General features: G+C 38.6%; 1 protein-coding gene across 1 annotated transcript in view; it reads right to left on the bottom strand.

The window, feature by feature from the left end:
- The window catches only part of igdcc3 (immunoglobulin superfamily, DCC subclass, member 3), a 64,666-nt gene extending 51,353 nt beyond the window's left edge, over positions 1-13,313 (bottom strand). The window contains exons 1-2 of the mRNA XM_008405176.2: positions 12,713-13,313; positions 6,396-6,701 (exon numbers count right to left, since the gene is read on the bottom strand). Coding sequence (XP_008403398.1) covers positions 6,396-6,701; positions 12,713-12,779 — 373 coding nt within the window. The 5' untranslated portion in view covers positions 12,780-13,313. The remainder of the gene's footprint in view (positions 1-6,395; positions 6,702-12,712) is intronic.
- Between the last annotated feature and the right edge of the window lie 369 nt (positions 13,314-13,682).

Below are 13,682 nucleotides of genomic sequence, written 5' to 3'. Positions count from 1 at the left end.
ACAAGTACTATTTGGCATCAAACAGCCCAGAGAATACACTCATAGATGAAAACAATGTACAGCAATTAATGCATGATGCATGCATTAAAAAGTTAAATATTTACATCACTCTTCCCCCCTCCTAATCTACCTCCTCAGTAGCTCTTTTCACTATTTAAGGCTGTTTACACGAAGGTATATTTTTAGAGCACAATACCCATTCTGCTCCACACAGCAGCTCAACTGTCTCACTTTGAAGGAGGTAGAGTACTGGAGTATATTTCTTCTGTGCGGAGGGGAAGTCTTGTTGGAACACATTCAGCAAATAAGCAACCCATGTGTAGCTGTTTTGTTGATTATGCTGATGATTTTTGGGAAATAGGTCGACTGGAATTCATGCAAATCAATTCAAGCCAGAACAGATCCCATTTTGTTACCCAATATGCAGCAATATTACTTTTCTAATAAAACATCATTAGTGATGAATGCTTTTCATTTTAATATTTGATTAGCAATTAACTGCATAAAGTGACTGAAATTGTAATTAGCTTAGAAAATCTCTCTGAAGCCCTGCTTTAAATTTCATCCTATTCTACTCTGCCACATGAAGACATATGGCAGTCTAAGACAATAAGACTGCAGTCTGCGATCCCTTGGTGATTTTCCACAGCTCCAAGGTCAATGATGTGTCATCCTCAAGAATAATTGAGATTCACAGGGCTTCTTTCCCACAGGAGAGTTAGACAACTTTGAGCATTCATCAATGAAAATATCAAGAACTGTCATGAAGGGTTCAGAGCAGCAGTTTACTCAGCTTCTTGACAATGAAATAACCCCCAGAGGACAAAACGCATCCTTACAGAAAATAGGATTTTCATTGCTCTAAACTTGACACCATTCAAAACCGTGGACTTTAAATCAGAAAGTTTAGCCTGAAAATAAGCTGTTATTGAGGATTCGATGAAATAACTGCTTGGTATATACCTCATTTTCTGGAACATGGCTCAGTATTGCTATGGTAGAGAGACACAAAAACATATCTTACCCTAACCCTACCCACATGCTGCATTGTCCATTGCTGCACATTGCTAAGTGCAGCAATAGACAATCAACCCATCCATTGCCTTATGTTTTTTTGTGAGGCAACAAGTCCAGGACACAAGTATAGACTTCCCTCTATAAAGGTAGCCCTGTAAAATTTAGTAGTCCAACACATTTTTAGAAAAAGTGGCAATGTGTAGTCTACTCAGTGAGTCCAAGTCTGCTTTTGTATCCTATTTTGTAAGTGGATATGACTAAAAAAAATCTCTAGAGGTGCATCCACAGGCATTACTGTGATCATATGCTCCAGTAACTTTAGCTGACTTCTTTCGATGTGGAGCAGAAGCAGCTCTACTCTTCGTTCCGCCAAGGGGATCAAACTCCTTAACTTAGCTTTAAGGCTGAGTCCATTTCTACAGTTGCAATCTGGGACTGCTTTCTTTTAGTCATAATCCATCTCCTTGCCATAGGTGAAGGTTGGAGGATACACAGAATGGTTTATTGAGAGCTTTGTCATTTAGCTTAGCAATTCCTTCACCATATCAGTGTCTACATAACTACAGACAAAGCGTTAATGTGTCCTATCCTTGTCACACTCCATCCTCCAATCACTTAAAACCAAGACAACAAGATATTGAAAAACAACAGGAAGGATAGTGAAAAACTGAAATGATTCAATTTAAATGAGCTGCAGAGTAGAAGGCAGAGTCCATGCTGGATATCAAGGATTAAACGTAGAAAGGACTTACTACAAGCAAATAAAGGACCATCCAAGGTCATATTTTCACTACCTCTCAATTTGCTTGCCTTTGCTTCCCTGTAATCTATTCTACAACACACCAATGATTAACAAAAAAAAACAATCGAGTTGGTCAAGATCCTGTGTGTCATTAATATCAGCCATCCATTCATTAGTTTGGGGTGGACTGGTGTAGACGGCACCTTCATTTACCAGTTTTCTATTGTGGCATTTCACAAAAAGAGATAAAAAAATCTTTGTGTATTCTGTGGCAGCATCTTTGGGACTTCTTCTACAGAAGAACTTTCATGCTCTGCCTCCTTGGCACAAAATAAAAAAAAATATTCATTAAAGAAAAACCCTTTTTCAATCCATCTGAGTCACAGACAGACAGATGGAGCACTGACTTCATCATGGCGGACCATTGTGAGTCAAAATCAGCACGCATACCAGACCTGTGCGAGGTACAGGGCAGCCATAAACCGTGTCCATATGTACTGAGATCCTGTGATGCTTACAGGAGAGGAATACCAATGAGAGGAATGATGAGAGAAAGGCAAATGAAACAAGGATGGTATTTTTAGCTGTGTAGAAAAAACAGAAACACTTCTGCTTAAAAAAATACACAACAAAAACAAAATATAGTGGGTATTACTTCATGCATGCCTGAGCATAATCCAAACCATGTGAGAATAAAGAAGAAAAACAAGTTATATTCAAGTAAACATCCATCCATTTTCAAATGTCAGTACTATATATCGTTAATTAATACGACAGGAGAGACAATTTGCTCCTTTGTGAGCAAAGGGGGTGATAAACAAGGGGTTGAAGAATATTAGATTGAGGGTGGACCTCAACAGGCTGAGAGAAAGAGAAAGATAAAAGGAGAAGGCAGGGATGTTGCTCCAGTAATCTTCGAGGCAGGATACTGTGAAAGCGGTCGGAGAGAGATAGATGGAGCTCACCACAAAACAAGCCCTGTCACGTAATCTGACATCAATGCCACACAAATCACTTTCACCATCTACTCATGATAAACCATCCACAGAGTTTTAAGAAGTCAGATGTGACATCTCTGAGTGCTATCAGGCCTGGAAGCACCCTATATTAAAAGGTACACCTTCGGGGAACTTAACCGACTCATATGTGATGCTTATTGGTCACTTATTTCAATCTCCATGGCTCGCAGGGTCTTTATTTATTCCATAAAAGCCACATTGATAAAAACCACCTTCGTTATCTCAATGCAATTTATCTAATTAAAAAAATGCTGACACTATGTGTTCTGTAAAATCTCTACGAGAAAATAAGATGTCTAGCTAAGTGGTGCTTTTCTACTGTTACGACAAGCTGTCATGGTGCGTTGCCTGGTGATGCAGTTTTTGCTATGGGGGAGGGAAGGGCAGCCCACTGTACAGGCCTTGTCATTCATGTGAATGATAAAGAGCTTCCTGAACCCGAGCTAAGGAGGAAGTAATAGAGGAAGTGGGGAAGACAGGGAGAGACGCACAGCAAGAGCAACCCACCATAAAAGAGATAACCTTTGGATGGGAAAAAAAAAAAAGTTTCTCAGACCGACTACTGATTTATATGAGCAGCAGGGAGTCTGTCCAACACCAGCCACCAACAGCGAACCTCCACAAATGGTTGTCAAGCAAATGAAAAGTGAAATTTAAAGAGGGTGATGGTGTGAAGGGTCCGACGGAGGCTTTATTCACTGGGTGTGCTTTAAAGGGGCTTTGGTAAATTGCACCACACACCGCATCACAGCGATACAAGTCAGAGCTTTGTTCTGGGAGAAAGTAAAACACAGTAAATAGCCCTCCAAAAGACAAGACCAAATACATTAAAGCATGCTTGTATTTCAGAAGAAACACTTGTCAAACATATTTCTTTTTTTAATTTTAAAATCAGGAAAGAAAAAAAGACACAAAGCTCATGCAACTTTCTGTAACGAGGACCTGCAATTTTACAATCTAGTACATTTGAGCATAATCAACTTGGTTACATAAATAAAAATCGGAACAGGTGCAAGTATAAAACACAGAGTGAGGAGCAGGTGAGCACCGAGGGGTGAGGAAAATTGTCATTTTTTTAAGCAAAGAGTCGAAGGAAAAAGACAATTAGCGACAACTCTTCAGCAAAGTTCTCGACTTATTTTGGATGATCTTTATAATTATGCTCCACAAGGCATCCAGAGTCAGCTATAAGAACTAACAGGGGCTTCTAAAGCATCACAACTTTGAGACAAAAGAGTGAATTATAGGAAGACGAATATAAAATTCTAGCTCGTGCTTGGTTAAACTATAACAGAATGATTTAGTCATTCTACACTTTGACAAAAGAAAGGGTATCACTTTCCAAAATATCACAGGTGAATAGTCAGAATGTGAGTTCCATTAATCCTCCACCAAACAAACACCAAAGATTTTTGTCAAAGACAAAAATGAGAATAAGAAAAACAGAAGCTCACTATAAAAGGAGAAATCAACATGAATTCTGAGATGTTGCAGCACATGTTGATTAAACATGTGCTGCAATTTCATGTTAAATTACAACACCATAAAATCATGTCTAATTATCACACCATTCAGAGCCACTGAAATAAAACTCAATCACCAGCTGAGGACTTTAATGGATAACTGCATCAGAAAATGTCTACTTTATCATCATGTTTTTTAGTCCATTTTTAGCAAAATTGGTGGAAACATATTTTGGTACCAGTAATAAGGATCCGTAAAAGACAAGTAACTTTTTTTTTTCTTTCACAATAAAAACAAAATTCAAACAAAAAGGTTCAAACTGTTAATTTGACTACAATTAATCAGTATTATGAAATTGTAATAAAAAAAAAAACATCACTCCTCGTACTATTCTTGATTAATAACATTGCTGCAAATTTGTATATCCCCTTTTGGGTATCAGATTACTCAGTTATCTTCTAAAACATTTAATTAGGTTAGAGTAAATTCTCTTTGAACAATCTCACTAAAATCCCGAGCCTTCCAATAAGCTAGTGTCTGTTCTTGCAGGTTTTGTAAGAGATTTTATAAACTCAAACATTGTTCTGCTTTATTTTTATGTAAGTATTTACTGCTGCAAAGAAAGATTAATTTGTTTTGAGATTTTCTTTTCATACAACTGAAGCAGGGGTTAATTTTACTTTACTTTAAAAAAAAAAAGCATAATCATTGCCTGTAACTTGCTGACGCACAAAGTGTACTGCATGTTTTCTACAACCAATTGATCTGACTCATGTTGCCTAATATATATTTTTTATATTTCTTTCTTTTTTTTTTAAAGACTTCAAAATTCATGTCTTAAAGGTTACACGTTGTTTGACAGGAACCAACCGTTGTGCTAAAGTGACTTTTCCCTCTCTGTTAGAGACGTCCATGCTAAACTCTGTCCCCCACAGAGCTGAAAAGCTACATTGGCCACAGTGGCGCAGCAGTATTCTGTCTACACATGGTGTAGGAATCAACAGGCTTCTGTGAGCTTTTATCCATTTCTGTCTCAGAGAACACAGCCTTAACTTGGCACAGTATGGAAGACTGCATTATCGCTTTAAGCTGCTGCGGATTGTGCATCCCTGATGCCTTTGATTTCAAGTGGGATGAGAACTTCATGCTGCGATATGGTAGACAAACCAGGAGGACTGAGCGTCAGATTGTCTTACAATGATCAGATAGAAATGAGGTAAAGACGAACCATGGCAACAAAAGCTTTGAACTTAATGAGGATATTGAATATTTTCTAATAAGGACTTTGGTTGTTAGGTTGGCGAAAATGCATCTTGATGCCTGTACCAGTGAGTGGGTTGCTAAGTTGCTACAGCTTATTTCACTCTTACAAAGCAGTCTGGAGAGCCTCAGCATGAGTTCTTGTTAATGCTTCAGTCAGAGGCTTAAATTTCCAAGCAACACCAGCCTCAGAAAGTTCATTAAACGCAGTGATTTATATTAACAATTACACAGCTAGACATATTAAAAACATTTACATGCACAGCAGTACTCAAGTTAACTGGGACAGGTCTAAAATGTGGCAGTACTTGAGACAATCTTCAAATTTACAGAAATCAACTTTGATTTATATGTAAACAATAATGGTCAACACAAACTTTTTTTTACTAGGAATACAGAAAATGCTGAAATTTAAAGAAAAGATTTGGATCAAAATTGAAAATGCAAAGTTGTTAAACGTAGCCTAGCACTTCCGGGTGTTCAGAAACTAATGCTTTCTGGAGGTGTGGACTGTGTTGAGTTTTTAAATTTTACCCGATTGCTAACATTTGCCTGTGACATGTAGCCTAATGCAAAAGTTCGAAGCCATGAAGCTAACGGGAAACTGCTTACGCTAAAAACAACAACCATCCTCCGGTCCCAACGAGGCTGCTGTTAATGTGCATTCAATATTTGGAAGCGTGATCAACGAACTGAACGACTTTGTTCACTTCCTCCACTTCCATTACTGAAACTAGGTCATCGTACACAACTTCTACTTCTACTTTTTAGCAGAACTGCACAGGAAGGCAATAACATGGCTAGGTTAAGCGGGTAACAGACATCTAGTTTGTTTCCACAAATGAACAAAATAGCCCACACAAACACACCCTGATATTGTCAAAGCTACTTACTGGCTGCCTGAATTCGGGCTTTACGGCTCACCACTCGCCCAAAAGAGTTCTGGGCCATGCACTCATAGTCGCCTTCATCAGACGAGCCGTCGGGCTTGGTCTTTTGGAAGTGGACAATCAAAAGTGAGCCATTGATGAAGGTGGTGTGATGGCGGTCCTGAGCTAGGAGCAGGCCATTGCGCCTCCACTGCGTGGTGATGGGTGGGATGCCGTCCACTTGACAGTGGAGCATCAGCGGCTGCTCCTGAACAGCAATGATGTCGCTGGGTTCTAGCTTGAAAGAGAGTTCAGCTCCCAAAACTGCACCTGAAGAGACATGCACACACAAAAACAAGTGTTATAAATTTACTTTAATACATGTAAAAATTCACAAAGAAACTGCAATAATTATTATTATTTTCCACAAACTAACAGTAACATAACTAGTATTTTTGCAACATATAATTTCAGTTTTACGCTTGTTTTTCTTGCAGTGTTTTTCTGGTTTACTAGAGTACTTTCCACTAGCATGATATCTTTCTACATGGAGTTTGCATGTTCTCCATGTGCATGTGTGGGACTGTTAGCTTAATTGCTCTTTCTAAATTGTCCTTATATTAGAGTGTGTGTTCATGGCTGTCGCTGAGATGGACTGACGTCTTGTCCATGGTGTACCCCGCCTTCTACCCAATGACCTCTGGAGATGAGCACTATCCCCCGTGACAGACAAGCAGGTGTAGATAATGGCTGGATAACATTTTGTCTGGCTGAGTTGGGGATGTCGCCTCTACTTGTTGCCGCCACTGAGCAACAGGACGCTTAACCTGAGTAGTGCTGTCATTTACCTTTGAAAATTAATTTTCTGAGTCAAAACAGTTTGAGATTAATTGTACCCCAAGTCTCAAGTTTGTCAACAAATTCAATACATTTTAATTGCGTTTGACAAAAGTTGACAAAATCATATTAAGATATATTGAGAGATGTTTATTGTTCTAAATGCTCACTTATATGTTTTTCCTTTAAAAGTTAGAATTTGCTAGATAAATTGTGCTAAAAGCTTGATTGTGATTTTTCTTTGAAAATCTTTATGCTATTTTTGCACACATCTAATCTTTATCACTCTGCGCCATGTTCCTGAACTCTCCCATTAACTTTTAACTGCACAAACATTAAGACTGCTCACTGCTAACACAAGGTGCTACTCTCACTGCAATTTCCCAGTCTTGTACATTTAATTGCAACGACGGTTTAAGTCTATAATAATATGAGGGACCTGATTTTGCGTATTTGTGGATGTAAACAGCATGGCATGCCTTAGTTCTGTAAAAACGCAGCTCAGTACGCCCTCTTGGCATCATATTTCAGCCGCTGATGGACTAAGCACCATCAGTCTCTGCCCCAGGCCCTGGAATCTGGTGGGACGGGCTACAGGAGGGCAGAGGAGGGGGGGGCAAGGCACCGGGGTCAAAATAGAGAACCTCCGGCCAGATCCACTAACATTCCAAAAGAAAAGTGCTTCCCCTCAGGAACAGGCAACCTTTTCACGGACACACCCCTCTGTGAAGAGCACATTTAAGAAATATTGCTAAGAGAGAGAAAAAAAAAAGAAAAAACTTCCCTCATGATTGCTTTGTGTCCTTTCTATACATGGTCCCTTCCCTCCCTCTTTTTTCCACTCAGAGAACACGGTAAGTAAAATGGCCATGAGGCTACAGAGACATCAGTGAGCATCAAGGGGGTGTTGTTAGAGAAGTATTTAACCCTTGGATGGCCTGATTCTGGCCTCGGAGGTCCAGAAAGCAAAGAAGGCTGTCAGCCAATTACAAACAGAAGCCGCACATGTGGCTAATTGTTTTATCCAAGCGAGGACTGTCACCGATGCAGAACACTTCCAGAAAAAATGTAATTCTTAGTGTTTCTTTGAAAGCAATAAATTAAAAGACCGACAGCAGATGACGTTACTGCAGCAAAAGGAAAAACAATGTTGCTGTTTAAGCATGCCACTCATTAGAAGCACATTAAAAGGCTTTTAATGATTTTGTTTTCAACTCAACTCCGAGTATATTCCATTAACGGGGAAAATGTGACTGCACTGTCTTTCCTGATGAATAAAGCATGTTGCCCGAGTGACCGGCTAATGCAAATATGAGCTCAGGGTGGCTTGAAGGTCACAAACAGCACTGGGAGAAAATGTCAGAGAAAATATTACTGAGCACAACAGCTAATTATAACCCAGATCCAATGAGATAAGGAAACAAAAAAGGTTACGGTCATCTGTGCATTATGCGCATCCTGGGAGATTTGATGTACAGCTGTAGAGATGCAAGTTTGAAGCTGTACAAATGTGGGTATTCTTGGTACATAAGGACAAATATATCAATACATATACAATACTTTTTATTAAATGCATGAATGTGAGATTTCCAGACAAAAACACACGAGAGAAAGATTGACTCAGTATGGCTCGGGGAGGAGCCTACCAACTACTACCGAGAAATAAGTGTTGAGATCTGACATATAGATTTAAAGCTACAGTCAGAGGGAAAAAAAGGCATGAATTTACAAGCATGTGAGGTTAGCAGGCAGGGAGCCAAGTCAAGAGATCAAGATACTCCACAGGTTTCTGACAGGCTGCAGTGTGAGGATATCTTACCACCTGATGATGCAAGCAACAATAAAGCTTTGAGATATTTATACCAAGTTTTGAATTTAGAGGTAAGACATATAGAATTTTGTTCATTCAAACCTCCTTTAATTTGAAATCTCTTTTAAGGGTTTGAGGGTTTTCCAAAAAAACCTGAAAAGTCTCCATGTATTTATCTGTTAAAGTAAAAATATGAAATGAAAGCAGCATACGGATTGGAAATTGAACTTTGAATATCTTGCTTTGTTTTCTTCTTTACCACTTTGAAAAATAAACCTCCAGCAACAGCAACATTTTTATAAAATTACACTAAAACTAAATGCGGACGGAAAGGGGTTAGAATTAATTAAATCAATCAAGATGCTAAAAATCTATTTTCGCTCTTTACATCTGTTTAGGCAGAATAGTCTTGCATAATTTGGGTTTTGGAGACCAGGTGTTTGGAGGAGCAACAAAATTAGAAATAATGTTCAAAACAATGCAGGTTTTGTGTAGTTTTCTAATTAATTTACTCATTAAGACTCTGTCATTCTGTGTCTTTGATTGGTTCACCCATTTGAGAACAAATACTACATACAAAGTGATTACAGCTTTTTTTGTCAAAAAATTTAGTTGTTATTTTTTGGAGGAATTTCATTTTGTTTCTTTTATTTGTGAATTTTGATCTATGAACTGCTCTTAATTGCAATAAAGAAGAGACACAGAATTATTGCTGCTATTAAAATAAGAAAAATGTCACCTCTACATCTTTGGACTGATGTGTGTTAAATCAACATTTCTTTCAGCTTGTTCAGTAGGACTTCTGTTTTAGGTTCAAGTTCATGAATCAAACCACAAATAACATTCAGGTTTAAAGAAGCTAATAAAATGAGCCACATAGCAACTCAATTTCTTTTATACAAAGTCAATCCTTTCTGGCTAAAGGGCTGTGTTTATCCTTTTTCTGCAGGGGAGCTATACATGTTATATTGATACTTACATTCTCACTATTGGCTCCCGCTTGATAAATAATTAATCAATGCTCTGGTGTTCTTCCCATCTTAAACCACATGTGCTCTTTAAATTGTTCACACTATGGCTCTGTTATTCTGGTAGATATTCAGAGATGATTGTTCCGAAGATAATTTAATATCATAACGCAACGTGGGGGTGCGGAGGAATAAAGTTAATGATCTGGAGATAAAGTAGGCCAGCTGCTTCGCTGTTTACTTCCCAACCATTTATGCTCTGTAGAGTCAGTTATATAACAGCAAGAAATCTTATCAACTAAACTGTATGCCCCAGTCACAGCTTTTAGATGACTCCAATTTTCAAGCAGTTAAGGTCACTTGAGGTTACTTTAGATTTAGATGACTTTGAAATAAAAAAAATAAAAAATTGATAATTTTGGTTCCAAACAAATACAGAAAAAAACTTATTCTTGCTTTCATCTCCAGTTGTCTAGATTATTTTAATGCTCTTAGTATCTATTTTAAGGTTGAACTAGGAAGACAGAGCATTTTAACCTGTTTGTAACTGTGTTGCCTTTTTTTTTACTCTTACCAAGAGTATATATGTTTTTTTTTCCTTTTGAAGGTTTCATACAAGTTTGTACAACTATTTAACATACATTGTGGTATTTTTGTGGCGCTGTGGTTGACTAATTAATGTTCGTTTTCATGTATGTGGGGTTTTTTTCTGCACAGTACTTTAAGCTGCATGCGTTTGTATGAAAGGTCCTTCATAACTAAAGAATCACATACTGGCATGATAAATTTGCATTCATGGCACTTGAAATATATTGTCCGACCAAATAACACTTTCAAGAAATGTGACACACATGAAAATAGCAATGACAGTGATGATTTGATCTCCTGTAGGCCAGATGATGGTTTCTCTGCTTTTCCTTTTTTTTATATATACAATTCTGTTACATTGAATCATTTCACAGAAAAAACAATGCTTTCTGGCTAATTAACAATGCTGTTGTCAGTGGATTATTTAATGGCGCATTCCTAAAATGTGACTCTGATTAGGGCTACACAATGTATTGAATCCCAGTCATCGTAGCTACCATCAGTGTTTGCAGTATTACAAGTGCATAACAGTACTCTCAGGCAGAATTGATGGACACGTTTTTAGTATAGGTCATTCATGTCTTGCATGCAGATAACAGATTTGGACATTTGCATGGGCTCTCACTCCCTTAGCAGAGTCAGTCACTTGAACAATAGTCAACTAAAAGTTGCAGGAGTAAAGATTATAAATACTTGAGACTTAGACTTGGAAAACATGGGAACACCTTTAGCATGGAGAATAATTGATACACTGGGATGTCAGAAAACAATGAAGAGTGAAGAGTAAATAGCATAATTATTATCTTAACTAAACAATATTAATACAGTTGAATCTTCTAATATTGTCCAACCTTAATTTCAGGATTTAATGTGCTTTTAGGAAGATGGAAGGAAGATGAAGCAATTATGAGGTTTGGTGAGAGTCATGAGAAATTATTACAATAGCAATTTCTAAAACACTTCCATAAGTAAGCAGTCACTGACTGGAACTTCTCATCATGAGATCATTTTAGTGATTTTCTGCCTTTTTGTTCCGACTTTTTATCCCAAGCAGATGGAAGGGAGATATAAATGATAATGCTTCGTTCTCCCTTATCAACACTGCTTAAAATGCCATAAAACCTCCTTTATCTCAGCCTAATCTACTCTCTGAGGCAGACGAGCACTTGAAAGAGCTTCATTTCTTCAATGCGCCGAGCAGATTGGAGCTGCATCCATCACAGAGCTGAGTGTGTGTTTCTGACAGTTTTTGTTCCCAGTCCTCCGAGCGAGCGAACATGTTATGAACCAGTAGCCTCTATGATTCCAGAGGGGCCCTTTGTGGGTCCCTGTGTGGTATGCTTTGCAAATACTCAATACACTCTCCAGCCTTTTGAATTAGGGGCCCCCACATAGAGAGAGAAAGTGACTGTCATAGCGAACAAAGGGATGGAGGAGAAAATTTGAAAGGGAGTAGAGAGACAGCCTTGACATTTAATCTGTACAAATATTCTCCCCAGCAGGCAATAACCACAGTCTTTTAATCTATTCTCTGAGCAATAACCACTGTCATTTCACCCAGCCACGGGGTGGTGTGCTCTAATGACTGACCGGTCAATAAATCCATCTACTTTTGAAGTCCCCCGATATGAAACAAAACCCTACTCAGAAATCACAACTTTGAAGTTTTAGGAGAGACAAATGTGCCATAAATGATATTTCTGGTTGCACTGATTTTGGAGACGCGGCAGCTAAGGCACAAATAAATACAAGCACATGTTCGAAACTCAAGCATGCATCAGTCAGTTTTTCCACCAAAACAAGGAGCTGAATGCATTAATAGTCTCAATTAGAATTAGCTCAAATAAATTACACATAAGAAGTTATGCAAAATTCAGAAATCAGTCCCCCCCGCCCCCCCGTCCCCCAACAAAAAAAACAACAACAAACAAACAATAACGCAAATCAGGCTTCAGCTCCGAGCTTCACACGGAAATTTGCAGATTGTGTACAACCGGACAGCTGTCAAGTTTAGGGTTGCGCTGCGTGCAAAACACGCTTATTACAGTTTCCAGCGTGCATTACGCTGGTAGCAAAAGAAGATCACATCCGACCAAAACACCCTGTTCCAATGCGGTGTGTGTGTGTGTGTGGCTTACCGATTAAAGCATTTAGAAGGATTCCCAAACAGCACGAAACAAGACATTGGCGCCGTGTGGATGCCATTTAAACACAGAAAATACTCCCGCACTCCTGAAAATATACAGCGTTGAATGGTGGCGAAGCAGCGGGTTTTAAAAAACACAAACAAAATTAAAATGCAAATCAAACATCCAGCCTCAGCTACGACATATTCCAATCAACCAATCTGCTGCTCAGTCGCTCACTGGGATCCAAGACGCTCTCGCCATTTTAAGCATCTATGAAGAGTCTGTCAGCATCCCACAGCCTGTTTCCTCCTCACACACTCTGCTGTATCCTGCACGCTGCCTCTGTGCTGGCTGTGTGTGTGTGTGTGTTTTTTTTTCTTTCTGCTTGCTCTGTCGCTCTCCCTCTCTCTCTCTTTCTTTCTCGCTCTCTCTCTCTCTCTCTGATACATACACACACTGAATCTGGATCTGCTCTCGGAACAAAAGAGCCGACTGCTGAATGTTTCGCTCTCAACGCTTGAGAAATCTGCAGAAACAGCGTGATTTTTTTTCATCTCGGAGAGAGCCCACTGCGAATAAAGGGCCTGTGTTACTGCTGCGGGGTCGTATTTATAGAGGCAAACGGTAGAAATAATGAAGATGAGCATGTTAAAAAAAAAAAAAATTGATCAAAGAGACATTACTGTCCACATACACATCCTTGCTTCAGACAGCACAAAATGTAAACCAACAGACTCTAAGATTGTTTATTTATTGAAATAAATTCATAATAAATAAATATTATTTATTAAATAAATACAAAAATAAATAAATAGCATTTATTTGTAAAATATGTTCAGCTTCGACCTAAAGTGTGCAGACATAAAATGAGATGTATCAGGCGCTTGTATATTGTATTTAAAGCTGATGGTTCAGCACATGTGAACCTGACATGATAAATAGACCGGGAAGACCTCTGGCACTCCGCTGGAACAAAGCA

This window comes from Poecilia reticulata, linkage group LG3, assembly GCF_000633615.1.
Source record: "Poecilia reticulata strain Guanapo linkage group LG3, Guppy_female_1.0+MT, whole genome shotgun sequence".
NCBI lineage: Eukaryota > Metazoa > Chordata > Actinopteri > Cyprinodontiformes > Poeciliidae > Poecilia > Poecilia reticulata.
This window is presented reverse-complemented; position numbering and strand designations above follow the sequence as displayed.